General features: G+C 39.2%; 1 protein-coding gene across 3 annotated transcripts in view; it reads left to right on the forward strand.

Annotated features, from left to right (window-relative positions):
- Positions 1 to 18470, forward strand: part of LOC124788426 (phospholipid-transporting ATPase VA) — a 344887-nt gene that overhangs the window by 309265 nt on the left and 17152 nt on the right. For all 3 annotated transcript variants that reach the window (XM_047255695.1, XM_047255693.1, XM_047255696.1), the window contains 6 exons: positions 11824 to 12088; positions 13395 to 13508; positions 13612 to 13766; positions 15610 to 15812; positions 15903 to 16026; positions 18311 to 18468. In XM_047255695.1, coding sequence (XP_047111651.1) covers positions 11824 to 12088; positions 13395 to 13508; positions 13612 to 13766; positions 15610 to 15812; positions 15903 to 16026; positions 18311 to 18468 — 1019 coding nt within the window. The remainder of the gene's footprint in view (positions 1 to 11823; positions 12089 to 13394; positions 13509 to 13611; positions 13767 to 15609; positions 15813 to 15902; positions 16027 to 18310; positions 18469 to 18470) is intronic.

Here is an 18470-nt window from a genome sequence, read left to right on the forward strand (position 1 = left end):
AATTCGGAGTAGGTATTAAAATTCATGGAGAAGAAATAAAAACTTTGAGGTTCGCCGATGACATTGTAATTCTGTCAGAGACAGCAAAGGACTTGGAAGAGCAGTTGAATGGAATGGACAGTGTCTTGAAAGGAGGATATAAGATGAACATCAACAAAAGCAAAACAAGGATAATGGAATGTAGTTTAATTAAGTCGGGTGATGCTGAGGGAATTAGATTAGGAAATGAGGCACTTAAAGTACTAAAGGAGTTTTGCTATTTGGGGAGCAAAATAACTGATGATGGTCGAAGTAGAGAGGATATAAAATGTAGACTGGCAATGGCAAGGAAAGCGTTTCTGAAGAAGAGAAATTTGTTAACATCCAGTATTGATTTAAGTGTCAGGAAGTCATTTCTGAAAGTATTCGTATGGAGTGTAGCCATGTATGGAAGTGAAACATGGACGATAAATAGTTTGGACAAGAAGAGAATAGAAGCTTTCGAAATGTGGTGCTACAGAAGAATGCTGAAGATTAGATGGGTAGATCACATAACTAATGAGGAAGTATTGAATAGGATTGGGGAGAAGAGAAGTTTGTGGCACAACTTGACCAGAGGAAGGGATCGGTTGGTAGGACATGTTCTGAGGCATCAAGGGATCACCAGTTTAGTATTGGAGGGCAGCGTGGAGGGTAAAAATCGTAGAGGGAGACCAAGAGATGAATACACTAAGCAGATTCAGAAGGATGTAGGTTGCAGTAGGTACTGGGAGATGAAAAAGCTTGCACAGGATAGAGTAGCATGGAGAGCTGCATCAAACCAGTCTCAGGACTGAAGACCACAACAACAACAACAGCAGTTAATAATTCAAGTATAAACACATAAGGTTATAAAGAGCTCATGATAGATATTGTTTTAGCTACCCGTTACAAGTGGACTCTTATAGTGCCAGATATTTTACAGCTGATCTTAGGTGCAGATTTCTCATCTCATTTTGCACTTACCTTGGACTTGGCAAATAACTCTCTTACTACCAGATCAAATCGGGGCATGATAAAAGGTTTTTGGTGCAGTGTGGCAGAGGTTGTTGCATGAGGAGCCATTAGTTCAGCTATATGGTCTCCCCCAACAAGAAGCAATAAAGACTCTTAGTAGTTAAACATAATACAGTGCATTATACACACACTACCCAAGGTCTGCCAGTATCAAGACGTGTCCGTAGTTTTTAGCCCCAGACAGATTAGCGGAGACAAAAGCGATATTTGAGAAGATACTCCAGGCTGGATTAATTAGAAGGTCTGACTGTTCTTGGGCGTCCCCTCTCCACCTAGTGCGCAAGAAAGACAGCACATGGCATCCCTGTGGCGACTACCACCGACTGAATGTGAGAACAATCTCAGACAAGTACCCCATACCAAACATTCAAGAGTTTACCTACACTCTAGTGGGTGCAAAAGTATTTCAGTACTGGATTGTCATAAGGCATACAATCAGATTCGTGTGGCTCCAGCTGACATGGCAAAGATGGGCTATTCCAATTTATGTTTACGCCATTCGGACTCAAAAATGCGGCCCAATCATGTCAAAGATTCATTGATGAATTGCTCCAGGGATTATCTTCCTGTTATGCATATCTGGATGATATTTTGGTATTCTCAGAGGATATGCAATCACATGATAGACAAATTCGAGAGGTATGACAGTGGTTCGATAAATATGGAGAAGTATTAAATGAGCGCAAATACATTGTGAGCAAGAGTCAAGTAATTTTACTCAGCTATATAGTTTCAGCTGACAGTATACAGCCATTACCAGAGAAGATAGACATGTTGCACAACTTACCCAAACCTAAAGATTACGAACAACTTGGGCACTATCTCGGTACAATAAATTTTTACCGCCATCGTTTAGCAATTACCACTCAACCACAAGCCCCGCTTAAGAGTGCACTGGCTGGCAGTAATACCACAGGAAAGCGAAATCTGCAATGGACACCAGAAATGACCAAAGCTTTTGGCGATTATCAAAGAAGCTTAGAGGAGGCAGTGTTACTCACACACCCCATACCTGTAACACCATTGAGTATTGTTGTAGATGCCAACCAGGCTGCAATTGGTGCAGCCTTGCAACACCAAGTCAATGGACATTGGCAACCTCTTTGATTGTTCTCAAAGAAACTGCAACTCCGACAGGCAAAATGCAGTGCATATGACAGACCGTTGTTGCCAATATATGAAAGCCTGGCCAGTAAAAATTTTCACTGATCATAAACCTTTAGTGTCAGGTTTCAGCAACATCAGCTATAAGTGCTTGCCAAGGCAGTTCTGGCACATTGAATTTGTCAGTCAATTCACCATAGATATAAGGCACATCAGAAGTGTGGAGAATCTGGTTGCAGTTTACTTTTCTCATGTTTGGGTGTGACCATCACAGTAAATTATGAAGACCTCTCGACATCACAGGAAGCGGATCTGGATCTACATAAGTTGTTGGCTGATCACACAACAGGGTTACACTTACAGCCGATACTCATGACAGAAAGAAGGCTTAAGTTATGGTGGGATATATCATGGCAGAAGCTGTGCCCATACATTCCACAACAATTTTGTAATGCGGCATATGACAGTATTCATGGTCTGGCACACCAAGGGGTAACTGCCACGATTAAGTTACTGACAGCACATTTTGTCTGGCCATCAATTAAAAAGGACACCAGGGAATGGGCTCGCACATGCCTACACTTGGCAGTGCTGCAAACTATGATGACACATTCACGCGAAAATAGGGAATTTCACAGGATCAGCAGCAAGATTTGCCCATGTCCATCTGGACTTAGTGGGTCCACTCCCAGTTTCAGATGGCTATAAGTATTTGTTAACAGTGGTAGACAGATGCACAAGATGGGCGGAGGCAATTCTGATCGTTGACATAGTGGCTGAATTTGTTGCAAAAGCGTTTCTCTCGCAATGGCTAGCTCACTTTGAGTGCCCCCTTCATATCACAACAGATCAAGGTCGCCAGTTAGAGTCTAGTCTATTCAGTGAGCTAACTAATTTATGTGGGTTCCAGTACCACCATACAAGAAGCTACCATCCAGCAAGCATTGGTATGGTGGAGAGGTGGCACAGGACATTAAAGGCAGCTCTCATGTGTCGTCAGAGAAACAGGACAGAAGCATTAGCATTGGTTCTCCATGGATTACGGACCACATACAAGACGGACATCGGTGCCTGAGTGGCGGAATTGGTGTATGGGGAACCATTGAGAATCCCAGCAGATTACCTAACCACCATCACATCACAAATGCCAACAAAGCTCTCGTCACTGATACATGAAATCCGTCAGCATGTGGAAACAATGACAAGGCCTACAGTATCTAGACATGGTGTGCGAGCAGTTTTCGTACATAAAATGTTGGCAGACTGTACACATGTCATGCTCTGCACAGATTCAGTCAGAGCGTCACTACAACCTCCATATACTGGATCTTATTGAATAGTATGACGTAACACTCCTACCATAGACATCTTACAATATGACAAAAAATATTAGTGTGTCCATAGAGAGGGTAAAACCAGCATAGGTCTTACTAGAACTGGAGTATGATGACACTTCAGAGGATGAGAGGGAAGAAAGTTTAGAACTCACTACGCATGATATGGCAGAAGAATCCATGGCAAGAGGACATGGAAACACAACGCAACAGCCCACACCAGCTCCCTCATCCTCACACCAACAAGTTGTCTGTACGAGAGCAGGGAGACAAGTCAAGTTTAAGTACCCACTTATCCCGTGTGCTCCGCACTTCAAGGGAGGGGGGGAGAGCTGTGTGGGAATGTGGGAGTAGCCAGTGATGCGTGCTTCGTTTACTCTATGCACATGCAGCGAATGTTAGATATAAGCTTTTACTCTTTGACTGTTAGTTCAGTTTAAATCTTAGCATAAACTTGTGTTTCATTGGATTATGAAAATATTACAGTTATTGAAGAAATATGTAATTAGTAATGAAATATGTCAGATCAAATGACAGCAATGTGTAGAATTTGAATACAGGAATTTATTCATTCTCCAGGAAACTGGACCTTTTACGTCGCTGTGGGGTAGAACACAGCACCACGTACAATTGTAAAGCCACAAATGCTGCAGTTTAGTTGGCATTGTTGCCCAGTAATACAGCTAAATAATATGGCAAAACGGAGAGATGGGGTTTCCTTGGATCAGTCCTAAGCTGTTCAAGATTGATTCTGCTAGCGAATTCAGGGGAAATGTTTGGAGATTTCCCATTAACTTGTCACAAATTTCAGTTTGAAAATTTGATATACAGTATGTTTTGTGCACTTCTTGTCAAATTTAGGATAGAATGGAATAGAATGGGTAATAGAAGTTTATTGTCTCATAACACACAATTTAAAGTAATTGACTTCATATATGGGAGACTTGACAAAATACATAATTAATATACAGTTGATGCTTTTTTTTTTTTAAAAAAAAAATAACAAGCTTTAACACTAAGCAAATGTTCTTTCCTGCTAAAATTTTCAGATCATCTTTCATGAAGTCTTCAATGAATTGTATTTCTGCACTAGTTTCAATGTTCAGGGGTGCAGTTTGAGAAATGAGAGACAAATTGTGTATTCAAGCATTGATTCAACCATTAGGCCTGTTTGTATATGGAGGAGATCTGAGTACTCCTCTTCCTCCAGCTGTTGCAGAGAATGTGACAGAAGATGAAGAAAATGAAGTTAATGTAATTATGGAAGACGATAGTTATGTCCGCCAACCTGAATGCAACTTCACTCAGTAGCTGTTCTCTCAGAGTGAACTAAATGCTTTCATACTAGATCTGAAGTTGCCTAAGGAATCTGCGGAACTACTTGGCTCCCAGATAAAAAGTAAGAATCTTCTGGAATCAGGAACACATTATTCACGGTGCAGACATAGAGAGACAGAATTTGTTCATTTTTTTCTCGTAACGAGTCCTCGGTTTACTGCACAACATAAACAAGTTAATGCACTTCTGGCATTGAACAATATCCTACACAGTGGAGATTTTCTAGGTTCTTCAATGAGGAGCTTGAAAGGCATGTTACTGCATAATGGAGATGTGTATGGGCTCGTTCTTCTGGCCCATTCAGTTCAAATGAAAGTGCTGTATGAGAAGATCAAGATACTCTTAATAAGTATCCAGGATGAGGAACACATTTGGCTTATCTGCAGTGACTTCAAAGTTCTTGGGATACTATTGGGACGACAAATTGGGTTCACAAAAATGCTTTGCTTTCTATGCGAATTGGACAGTCAGTTAAGGCAAAGACATAGGAGTGTGGGAGTTCAGTCAGAGTGAAGAAATTTTGTGCCTATAACAAAAAATATCCTGCATGAACTGCTTGTAGAACAAAAAAAGTCTTGTTTTCACTATACAAATAAAATTGGACCCTGTGTCAAGTACCTTCCCAAAACATTTTCCTTCACCACACAAGACAAACTGAAAGATGGAAATTCTTTTAGTCCTCAAATAAAGAAATTGATGAAGGATGAAGAAAAGAGAAAAGGTACATGACCGCCTTCTGATCAGTTACTGAGAACTTCTTGTGAAATAGCAAAGATCTTGCGTAACATGAGTGTGAAAGTCACTTTCTACTCTCACATGTCGACTACTTTCCAGAAATTTGGGACATTATATTGAAGAGCAGAGTGAGCCTTTTCGCCGAGATCTGAAAAAGGGGTACCAGTGGCACTGGACAGCAGCTATGTTGGTCGACACTGTTGGATGTTGAAGACAGACAGTCATTGTATACAAGGCTTTTTATTTTATTGATTTACATGCCACGTTCCTTAGGATCAAATTGAGGAGCAAATCTCGAAGGTCATGGAACATGTCAGTACATGAAATTGCAACATAAAAGGAATGACAGATAAAAATAAAATATTTATGAACCCAAAAAAAGTCAAGCCATAAGTTTAAGTACATGCAATAAACAACATAAAATAAGAATCGGCTTAATTATTTAAGGAACTCCTCAACAGAATGGTAGTGACCCATGAGGAAACTCTTCAGTTTAGATTTGAAAGCTTGTGGATTACTGCTAAGGTTTTTAAATTCTGGTGGTAGCTGATTGAAAATGGATACAGCAGTATACTGCACACCTTTTTGCTCAAGACTTAAGGGAGTCTGATCCAAATGCAGGTTGGATTTCTGCTGAATATTAACTGAGTGAAAGTTGATTATTCTTGGGAATAAGCTGATATTGTTAACAAGAAATGATATTAAAGAATATTTATATTGAGAGGCCGTGTCAAAATACCCAGACTAGTGAACAGGGGTCAACAAGAGGTTTGCAAACTTACACCACTTACTACCCAGACCAACCGTTTCTGAGCCAAAAATATCCTTTTAGAATGGGAAGAGTTATCCCAAAATATAATACCATACGGCATAAGCAAATGAAAGTAAGCAAAGTAGAATAATTTTCATGTCAAACAATCACTTACATCAGATACCATTCAAATAATAAAAATGGCAGTCTGTGAACAAGATTCTGAATGTGGGCATTCCACGACCCAGAAATTTGAACTGTTAACATTCACTAATCATATACCCATTCTGTGAAATTGAAATGTCAGATTGTGTTGAATTGTGTGTTAGAAACTGTAAAAATTGAGTCTTACTGTGATTTAGCATTAGTTTATTTTTTGCAAGCCATGACCTTATGTTATGAACTGCACTATTTGAAACCGAGCCAGTGTTTGCACACAACATCCTTTACTACCAACCTAGTGTCATCTGCAAACAGAAATATTTTAGCTACCTGTAATACTAGAGGGCATATCATTTGTATAAATAAGGTACAGGAGTTTCCCCATCACTGATCCCTGGGACACCCCCACCCACCCACCCCATTTACTGTACACCACTCATACCCCACATCACAGCCATTCTCAACACTGTAAATAATGACATTTTGCTGTCTCTTGTTAAAGTAAGAGGTGAAACAATTGTGAGCTACTCCCCGTATTCCGTAATGGTCCAACTTCTGGAGCAATATTTTGTGGTCAATACAATCAAACCCCTTAGTTAGATCAAAAAATATTCCTAGTATTTGAAACCTTTTGTTTAACCCAACCAGTACCTCACAGAGAAGAGAATATAGCATGTCAGTTGTTAAATGACTTCTAAAGCTGAACTGTACATTTGATAGCAAGTTCTGTTATATAAAATGATCAATTATCCTTACACACAGCCTTTTCAATAACTTTAGCAAACACTTAAATTTTTTATTTTATTCACCAGCAATTCTCAGAAAATGATTGTTAAATACTGTACATAGATCTGATTTATCAATAACAGAAATATTATTACTATGAACTGACTATATTGTCAACCTTGTGCTGTTGGCCAGGCACTTCCTTCACAACTGACCTTATGGTTTTAATTTTATCCTGTGAATTAGCTATTCTATTTGCGTTCCACATACTCTTTGCCTTCCTAATAACGTTTTTAAGCACCTTACAATACTGTTTGTAATGGGCCACTGTAGCTTGATTGTGACTACTTCCAACATCTGATATAATTCCCACTTTGTTCTACATGACATCCTTATCCCACTATCAGCCACCCAGGCTGCCTTTTACTGCTAGTACCTTGTTTAGAGTGTTCTAATGGAAAGCAACTCTGGAAGAGCATGAGAAATGTGTTAAGAAAACCATTATGTTTGTCATCTGTGTTATCGGCACTATAAACATCCTGCCACTCTTGTTCCTTGATGAGTTTTAAAAACCTCTCTATTGCCTTTGGATTAACTTCCCTACATAGTTTGCAATTATATGTGACATTAGTTTGAGTACGAAAGTGTTCTAGTGTTAAAATTTGTGCATCATGGTCTGAAAGTCCATTCAAACTTTTACTGCCCCAGCACAACATTCAGATATCTATTTAGTGCAGTGCCATGATACGTCTGTGGACTCAGATGAAATACTATTTTTTTAAATACATGGCCACCCCCACCCCCACCACCACAAGGAACTCCTTGAAAAACAGGCAGCTAACCTGGCTCTACAAGGAAGTAAAAAAAAGCGAAATTTTAAAAATTTATGGACTATTGTTTAGTTCTTGTTTTTATACACGGTAGTCACGAAACAAATTAGGGTAGCTCTGAAGAGTATTTTTTAAATGTATTTCATTTTTTAAATGTGTTTTGGTTAAAAGCTCACTGTGTGTGTTACAATATATTTGTGGGCTCAGAAGTGAAAATCATCAAAATATTACTTCTTATTTTTTGTAAAAACCTGATGTGGTAGACAAAAATTGTAGATATTCCTAGAATCAGCATAAAAGATTGATTCAAGAATGCCTACTTTCAACAAGATGTCTGACAAAAGGTTTTAAAATGCAGGCTAGTTTAATCAGTAATATCAAAAGGGGCGATCTTAGAATCTTGCACCCTGTTAGAAAAATTTCTGCAGATGGCACTGATGCTAAAACAGTTGTCAACAGTTTCAACCCATACTGTACTGCAGTTGGTGGTAAATTAATGAAGGAGAAGTATGGCAATTTATCGAATATAAAGTCCCAAGAAATTTCATATACTGATGCAAAAAATTTATTCCTGTTTCTTAGACCAGCAGACCCAAATGAATTCCTAAATATCATGAAGTCATTGAAAAATAAATGTTCAGCTGTTGTTAATGATGTCCCAGACCATCCTGTAAAAATGTTAACGGAGTATACATGCTCATTTTACTATGCAGGTTTGAAGCTCCTCTTTATGTTCTCCTGTGTTTGCAATTTAAAAACCAGGTTGTTTTGAAAATCAGCCTTATGCAAACACAATTAGTGTGTTTTTATATTTATCCAGACATGTTTCGACATCTATGTGTCATCTTCTGTGGGTCAAATTTTTATTTATTCAAATTGCATCGCTAACTGAACTGTATTATTATTCACTGGTTTTAGTGCTCGTTGTCGTCATTTTTTTGACAGCATGTCATCTGCAAAATTTTTTGTCCCGTTTCATGTCTCTGGTTGGTGTCTCAATCAACTGCTATTTAGTGCATTGTTTTCACTCAGTTTTTCACAAATTTCCACTCCCTATTTCACCTAAAATGCACTTTCACAAATGTGGCGAAATTTGATCTGAGCAGACACTTCTGACAATATACTCCTATGGATTTTTAATAATGATTACCTTCATGGCTTCGTCAGGAGCAACTGATTGTCAAAAAAGACCAAAGCTGGCTTCCGATTGATCAACAAGTATGTCATGCTGTCACAGGAGGTGTCAGCATCCGCACCGGTGGTGCCACTGCTCCCGCCTTAGCGAAAACATTGCAACAAATACATCTGGCCCTTCTCTGAATTCATAACTCATTTCTATTTACCACTAACATTATATCTGCTGTCATGGATGAAGATTTTCCCACACATTTGTACTCCAACAGCTTCTGTAATTAAAGAGGCTGTAGAAATAAGAATGTTTGTGAAAATGTTCAACCGTGACAGTGGATATAATGGTACTGGTGCATGGAAGTGAGTTCTTGATGGAGAGGAGGGCCAGAGATAAACACAGTATGTAGCTACACTTGGTTTTACACTGGCTTACAGGATGAAAACATTCGAATGTTTGCATCCTGTGAGCCAGTGTAAAACCAAGTGTAGCTACATACTTTGTCTAATTTTTGTACAGAGCTTAATAATGCATGTTACAAGAAGCAACCTGATGTGAATACCACAAGGCAGTGCACTCACCAGCTCTGCATCTAGCTTCACTTAGTCCACAACATAAAGTTCCTGTAACACCTTCGAAAGCATCGATCATATGAAACCCAACTCTGACTTTTCTCACATGATGTACTGAAAGCTTCAGATCAAGGCAACCAAGTAGATACAATGTTTCTTGATTTATGAAAAGTATCTGACTCAGTACTGCACCTACGCTTATTGTCAAAAGTAGGGTCATATGTGGTGTCAAGTGAAATTTGTGACTGGATTGAGGACTTTTTGATAGGGAGGACATAGCATGTTATCTTGGATGGAAAGTCATCGTCATGTGTAGAAGTAACTTCACGTGTGGCCCCAGGGAAATGTGTTGGGACAATTGCTGTTCATGTTGTATATTAATGACCTTGCAGACAATATTAATAGTAAAACTGGGCATTTTGCAAATGGTGCAGTTACCTATAATGAAGTACTATCTGAGAGAAGCTGCATAAATATTCAATCAGATCTTGATAAGATTTCAACATAGTGCAGAGATTGGCAACATGCTCTTAATGTTCAGAAATGTAAAATTTTGCAGTTCACAAAAAAAAAGTAGTATCCTGTGACTATAATATCTGTGAGTCACTGTTGGAATCGGCCAACTCATACAAATAGCTGAGTGTAACACTTTTTAGGCATATGAAATGGAATGATCACATAGGTTTGTGGGTAGTAAAGCAGGTGGTAAACTTTGCACTTCCCCAGTACTCTACCAATAAACCAAGCAGTCTACAAAAGAGATTGCTTTCAAATCACTTCTGCAACTCATCCTAGAATATTGCTCAAGTGAGTGGGACCTGTACCAGGTAGGACTAACAGGGGATATTGAATGTATACAGAGACTGCAGCACGAATGGTCACAGGTTTATTTAATCTGTGAGAGACAGTCACAGAGATACTGAAGGAATTGAACTGGTAGGCTCTTGAAGACAGGTGTAAACTGTCCTGAAAAAGTCTATTAACAATGTTTCAAGAACCAGCTTTAAATGATTACTCTAGAGATATACTACAATCCCCCACATATCACTCACGTAGAGATTGTGTGGATAGGATCAGAATAATTACTGCATGCACAGAGGCATTCAAACAATCATTCTTCCTGTGCTCCATACATGAATGGAACAAGAAGAAACATCTACATCTACATTTATACTCCGCAAGCCACCCAACGGTGTGGCGGAGGGCTCTTTATGTGCCACTGTCATTACCTCCCTTTCCTGTTCCAATTGCGTATGGTTTGCGGGAAGAACGACTGCCAGAAAGCCTCTGTGGGCGCTCGAATCTCTCTAATTTTACATTCGTGATCTCCTCGAGAGGTATAAGTAGGGCGAAGCAATATATTAGATACCTCATCCAGAAACGCACCCTCTCGAAACCTGGACAGCAAGCTACACCGTGATGCAGAGCACTTTTCTTGCAGGGTCTGCCACTTGAGTTTGCTAAACATCTCCGTAACGCTATCACGCTTACCAAATAACCCTGTGACGAAACGTGCTGCTCTTCTTTGGATCTTCTCAACTCGCACAATGGGACGTACTCGCACGTTGGTTTTGCAGAGCATATGTGTAGATGCAGATGTAGGCTGACCCAGTATCTCCTTAAGGTACTGCAGACTGCGCTGTTTTGTGTTCTCACTGCCTGGACTCCAATCGGACTGTGAAATATTGTTGGTCTCTTACTGCTGTAAACAGCAGCACAAAACCAGATAGAGATGCAAGACCAACGATATTTCTGTGTGATTAGAGTTCATGTAGTGAGTACACATAACAGCCAAACTTGGAACATCTGAGATCATGGTTGGCTCGGTTGCCAAAATATTGTGCTGAACACAGGGAAGTAGGTCATTAAGTTTTTGTATTGTTAACTACCCTCATCACAGACTCGTGCAAGACAATTTCTTAATATCTTCATTCAGTTGTAATTTCTTTCTGATTAACTCAGTGTATTATGCATCACAACGTGGAATATAATTGTATAGCATTTAATTCTTTGCATTTATTTTTTTCTCTTTACTTATCATTTTCCTTAACGTAAATACACTGAGGTGAAAAAAAAAATGGTTAAGTAAGAATTTATTTCTTTACAGGAGCAACTGGCATTGAAGACAGACTGCAAGAGGGTGTTCCTGAAACAATTGCTGCACTTATTAGTGCTGGGATTGTTGTTTGGGTGCTAACAGGTGACAAACCAGAGACTGCTATCAATGTAGCATATTCAGCACGCCTCTTTCAGCCTCAAATGGAACTAATTAAGTTATCAGCTCGGTCACGAGATCAAGCAGAAAGTGCCATTCTGTTCTACCTCTCCAAAGTGCAACAGGAAAGCTCTATTGGCACATCATCCTCAAGCACGTGAGTATATTTTCTGTCTGTGTGTAGTATAATCACTTTTTGTGAAGAAAGTGATGAGACTACTGCACCAACAAATTTCCACCATTATGCACAATTACTTCAACAAATTCAGGAATTTCCATTATAACATTCCCTTCCCCTGTTTTTCATTCCCAGAAATGGGAAGGATGACTGTCCTGTCTTGAAAATAAAATGTACTACACTCTAGGCATAGTAAACCCAGGAATGAAAGCAACAATCTTTTTAAGTGCTCTTAGAGAAGCTTGTGAAATGGCAGCCAGGCTGTAGAAAACTGTATTGCGAAGTGCAGAGATGAGGATGCATTTGCATGGAGATAGTAGGAAACCAGACAAGGGAAGTGAGAGGGGGAGGGGAGGGGAGGGGGGAGGAGAGGGGAGGGGAGGGGAGCATGCTGTATTTCGCCACAGACTCGGCATTCAGGACTGAAACTCATATACAAAGTGTTGCATCATGGAAAGCAGTTGGCTAAAAGACTGCAAATATTTGCAAAGACAACATGGTACAAAAAAAGTAAAGAAGGGTTGAGATGGAAGCATATGTAAAATAAAGTAAGTTTTGCAGAGGCTAGCCTGTGAGTGGGGAGTACGGCTCCAAAAGGTAGGGATCTTAAAGTTTAAAACCCTATGACACTGTTACTAATGATGGGAAGGTTAATTGACGGCATGAGGTAGAAACACAGAGTAGTGAAGAGATTGTAAGAGGACTGTGGTAAAAGACAAAAGCTTAAAACGAATTGGTATTAATTGTGGAAGGAAGTATGTAATGAAACTAGTGAAGCAAATAACGTATCCATATTACATTGGCTTTCCTTCTCAGATCATGCTTTTTGAGGAACTGCAGTGGTTGGAAACTGATAACTTTTTTGTTTGCTTGAATGTCGTATGAAAATACTGCTAGTGGGAGATTGCTGCTGATGTAATGCATAGGTAGCTTCTAAGCAGATTGAGAATGGATAGTAATAACGTGAGTTAAGTTAACTTTTGCTTTTGTGTTTGTCCAGCAGTATAATGTTTTATGTCCTAACAGATGCACTGTGCCTTAGATAAAGCTGCTGGTAAACTTAGAACTCACAGAGGATTCCATTGCAACAGGTGTCGTTTTCAGCTACAGTAGATTAGTTTAATTATATTTGGATGTCAATTCTATCCTGAACTTTGGATTACCCTAGTGTCATGTCAGAGGTAGCAGTACCAATTACTTTGGGTTTTTCCAGTGACGTCATACAAGTTTCTTACTGTTTTTTAGTGAATTCTACAAACAATGGTCTTGATATAACATATTTTAGTTCCAGGGGGCTGAACCAGGTTGGTGTCTTCACAAGACCTTCTGCTGGTAATGGTAACATAGGTTCCTCAGCTGGCCTCAGGCACGCTATGGTGGTTGATGGGAAGACATTAACGTAAGTTCAGGTCTTAATCAATAATCTCAATGAAGCAGTCTTCTGACGAAAAATGAAGAAAAATGCATGATAATTTAGAACTGTGTTTCTCTCTTCATTACAGGTATATTCTGGACAGGCGTTCTAACCTGCAGAAACCTTTCCTCAAATTGACGCAGTATTGTACGTCAGTTCTGTGCTGCAGAACTACACCTCTGCAGAAGGCCTACATTGTGCGAATTGTCAAAGAGCAACTAAAAATGCGGACTCTTGCCATTGGTATGTTGCTGTTTTTGTGATAAACAGCTGAAAAAAAAGGATGTTGTTTGCTTTGGTTGAAAACAGTATATTCTGTGTTAATGTTTTTCCTTGTTTTATTTAAATGGAATGCAAGTGAGACATCCACTCTCTTATTAAATGCATTTCTGAAAAGATTATTAGCCAGCCGGTGTGGCCGAGCGGTTCTAGGTGCTTCAGTCTGGAACCGTGCGACCGCTACGGTCGCAGGTTAGAATCCTGCCTCAGGCATGGATGTGTGTGATGTCCTTAGGTTAGTTAGGTTCAAGTAGTTCTAAGTTCTAGGGGACTGATGACCTCAGATGTTAAGTCCCATAGTGCTCAGAGCCATTTGAACCAATTTGAAAAGATTATTGGCCATTATCTCCACTTGTGTAAACACTAATAATGAGTCATACTCAGTCTGAACTGGCTATGGAAACAATACGTTCATGCTTAATTACTAAATGGCACTAACTTATCAGATTGATTGACACAGTGACAGAAACCTACAGTTCCCTTAGCATAAAAAGCACCGGGGAAAGAGCAAGAGGAAGCAGAATTGTTAAAAAAAAATCATAAAAAACAATGGGGAAAGAGCAGGAGGAAGCAGAATTACTTAAAACACTCTCTTTCTCTTTTTTCAGCAAATCAACTACATTGGGTCTTCAAAGACTGTTGACTATGGATTTTGGGAAGTTCGATGCTTGGGGGGGGATTCTTGGTGGGCTTAAGAATGTGAGTGGGGATTGGAGGTTATGTTGAACTCCCTAGAGTGGATCACTATGGCAGAGCTGTAGTTGGAGTAGTCAGACAGTTGGCAAAAGATGTCTGTCAGGTAGTCACTGTGATTCATCACAACAGTATCAGAGCCTTTGTCTGCAAGGAGGATGATTAAGTCAGGGTCTCTTTTTGGGCTGTGAACGGCTGTCCTTTCTCTGGCGAGGGGGTGGTGTTAGTGGAAAGGGACCTGTGGGGAGGATGGTGGGGCCAAGTTGGAGATAAGGAATTCCTGGAATGTGACCAATGGCTAGTTAGATGGTGAGGGGGGGGGGGGGGGCAGTTGCCATTGTATGTTGATAAGAATTGGGAGAGGCATGGTTTGGGGCTTCGGTTGAAAGGATTGGTAGCAAAGAAGCATTTCCTGTAAAGAAAGCAAACATATGATAATTTCATTTGCATATTCCTCATTGACAGTCCTGAAACTGAAACATGTGAGATGTCTTCAGTGTTTTATCATTTTAGTAAACTGTTCTCAAAGATGTTAAATTGTAGAATAATTGTGTACTACACTTACTAAATGGGAAAATACAGTAGGTCATTTTAATTCAATTCATACCTCAAGTATATCATTTTAACCAAGAATAGTCACAAATACTTTGAGTCCTTTTTGAGTGATTTGTTTTGTAGCAATATCTTTGGGAATGTATCCTAGGTCGTGTAAAATGTAATTTTTTCCAGGAGTGTATGCAATATTACTGCAGTTGTTTGAACTGAATTGACACACGACTTCATAGAACCTTTCCTCATTTTTAGAGCTGTTTGTTTGACTATTGTTTAGCATAAGATAAAAGGATAAAAATCTACCTGCTGTACATTCTGTAGTAGCATTTGTAACTATCAATCACTGATAACAGTTCTGAGTTTTTACGTTCAGAAAAATAGATGGTTTTTGACTGTACTCTTTGTTAACTGATGTTTGAAAGTTTCTCTGTCAGTGGTGATTCTATATGGAATCTTCTCGATCACTTTGCGCTGTTAATGGATCGGAGATGTTTTGTTATTGTCTTTTCTGTGGTACTTTCATTTACAAGTCATTATGAAGTGAATCCATCTTCTGTTTTAGGTGATGGTGCTAATGATGTATCAATGATCCAGACAGCTGATGTTGGAATTGGTATATCCGGCCAGGAAGGTCGGCAGGCTGTGATGGCATCTGACTTTGCCTTATCAAGATTCAAGTTCCTTGGTAGGCTGCTTCTGGTGCATGGACACTGGTGCTATGACCGCTTAGCTCGGATGGTGCTATATTTCTTTTATAAAAATGCTGTGAGTTTGAATGATAACTCAGTGATCTGTTCTTTAAGACTCATTTGAGGACATGAATAACTTTCCAAATTATTTATGCTTTTGTTTCAGACTTTTGTATTTCTCATTTTTTGGTACCAGCTTTATTGTGGTTTCTCTGGAGCAGTGATGATTGACCAAATGTACCTGATGCTCTATAACCTTCTCTTCACATCACTTCCTCCTATAGCTATTGGTACGTTTTGGCTTTAAACTATTATTAATAAACTTACAGTTTAGAATAATTTAAATTACCTGGTATGTGCAATATTCACATTCTGGGGAGGGGAGGATTAATGTGAATTGGCAGTAACTGCAAGAAAGGCTTTTCTTGGATTTTTAAGCCTCAGACTCTTTTGTGAAGGCAGTAAAATAGGTAAGAAAACAAATCATTGATTTTTTGGAACACTGGTCTGAGGAGGATTTTGGATACTTGTTACTTCTTTTTACTGTCGTGATCTTCAAAAAAGAGTTAATTACTTTGGAAAATAAAAAAAAACAGTGCTCTGTATCATTCTTTTCCAGTTCAGACTGTGCGATAATGGTAATCTATTTTTTACTCATTTATAAGTTATATGCTATGTATGATGATCTTAACTATGAAAAATCTGCAAATACAGTTGCAAAAGTAAAGATATTTTATTTTTAGAAATTTATCAGCAGTGGTTATACAGTAAGGATCAGTTTTAAATTGCTAGTTGCCATCTAATGGAAATTTTTCATCCTTAAAACTTACTAAACGATAAGCCTTTTCCTTCTGTAACAATCAGAATCCAACAGGTTTTCATTGTGTGTAGATTTAAATAATTTATGTAATGAACAGGAAATCCATCAAGCAAACTGTGTAATGTGTAGTTATTTACAATATTTTTAAACATAAATAATTTGGTTGGGACATGTTTACCATAAACTTGATCTGTAGTCTACAGTTCTAAATGCATTTTTTCCACATTGTTATCCAAAAATGGCAGTTACTACATAAAAGCTTCTAGTGAGGAATAATACTATGATGAAGTGTAATTTCCTTTTTTATCAGTGCTATATCCCTACTGTGGAAGTTTCTCTGTTTAAATGGTTTGTAAATTTTTATACCGTACTCTGAGGTGACAAAAGTTGTGGGATACCTTCTCATATCTTGTCTTCCTCATTTTGCCCAGTATAGTGCAGCAACTCATGTGGCATACACTCAGCGAGTTATTGGAAATCCCCTGCATAAGTATTGAGCCGTGCTGCCTCTATGGCAGTCCATAATCGTGAAAGTGTTGTCATTTCAGGATTTTATGCACAAACTGACCTCTTGATTATGTCCCATAAATGTTTGATGGGATTCATATTGGGCGATCTGATTGGCCATATTATTTGCTTGAAATGTTGAGAATGTTCTTCAAACCAGTCGTGAACAGCTATGGCCCAGTGACATTGCGCTTTGTCATTCATAAGAATTCCATCTTTTAATGGCTTTAAATGGTCTCCAAGTAGCTAACATAACTGTTTCCAGCTTGTGATCTGTTCAGTTGGACCAGACGACCCAGTCCATTTCACTCAAACACAGCTCACTCCGTTATGGAGCCACTGCCAGCCTGTGCAGTGACTAGTTGACAACATGATTCCATGGCTTTATGGGGTCTGCGCTGTAGTCAGACCCTACCATCGGCTCTTACCAACTGAAATTGTGACTCACCTGACCAAACCATGATTTTCTACTTGGGTAGGTTACAACCAGTATGGTCACGAGCCCAGGAGAGGCACGGTACGGTGATGTCATGCTGTTAGGAAAGACACTAGTGTTGGTCGTCTGCTGCCATAGCCTATTAATGCCCAATTTCATCACAATATCCTAATAGACACATTTATCATACGTCCTACATTGATTTCTGTGGTTAATCCATATTGTGTTGCTTGTCGGATAGCAGTGACAAGTCTACACAAACACTGCTGCTCTCAGTCTTTACATGAAAGCTGTCAGTCATTGTGTTGTCTGTGGTGGGAGATAATGCTCGAAATTTGGTATTCTTGGCACACTCCTGATGCCGTGGATTGTGGATATTAAATTCCCCAGTGATTTCTGAAATGGAATATCCCATGTGTCTAGTCCCAGCTACCATTCTGCATTCATAGTCTGTTAATTCCTGTAGTGCCATAAACGCAAAAAAGTGAATATTTTGTAGTGATTACCAGTACCCATTTTGCTCGGTGAACAATTGTTCAATATGAGTAAACAGTCTATTGGGTATTAGTTTCAGAGCCAGCCATGTTCAGCTGAGAGTTCTCTACAGCTTCGTGTTATATGTGATACGGGCATCTTGTTGGGTACTTGTTTTAAGAGTTGGGGCATCACTTAGAATCCCCAGTTATTACAGCAGTAATATTCTACACCTACTGTTTACCTTAAACAACTAGAATCAGGGGGAATATTGGGACAGAATACGTTTATGATAAATGTAACAGATATTATTCAACAAGACATTTTCTTTTTTCAGGTGTATATGATCAAGATGTCCCAGAGCAGATCCTGCTGGCTCAGCCATCACTCTATAACCAAGGACGCCTTGGATTGGTCTACCAGCCTCATTCTTTCTGGGTTACAATGGCAGATTCTCTGTATCAGAGCATAGTCATTTTCTTCATATGTGAAGCAGT

The sequence above is a fragment of the Schistocerca piceifrons genome, chromosome 3 (assembly GCF_021461385.2).
Source record: "Schistocerca piceifrons isolate TAMUIC-IGC-003096 chromosome 3, iqSchPice1.1, whole genome shotgun sequence".
NCBI lineage: Eukaryota > Metazoa > Arthropoda > Insecta > Orthoptera > Acrididae > Schistocerca > Schistocerca piceifrons.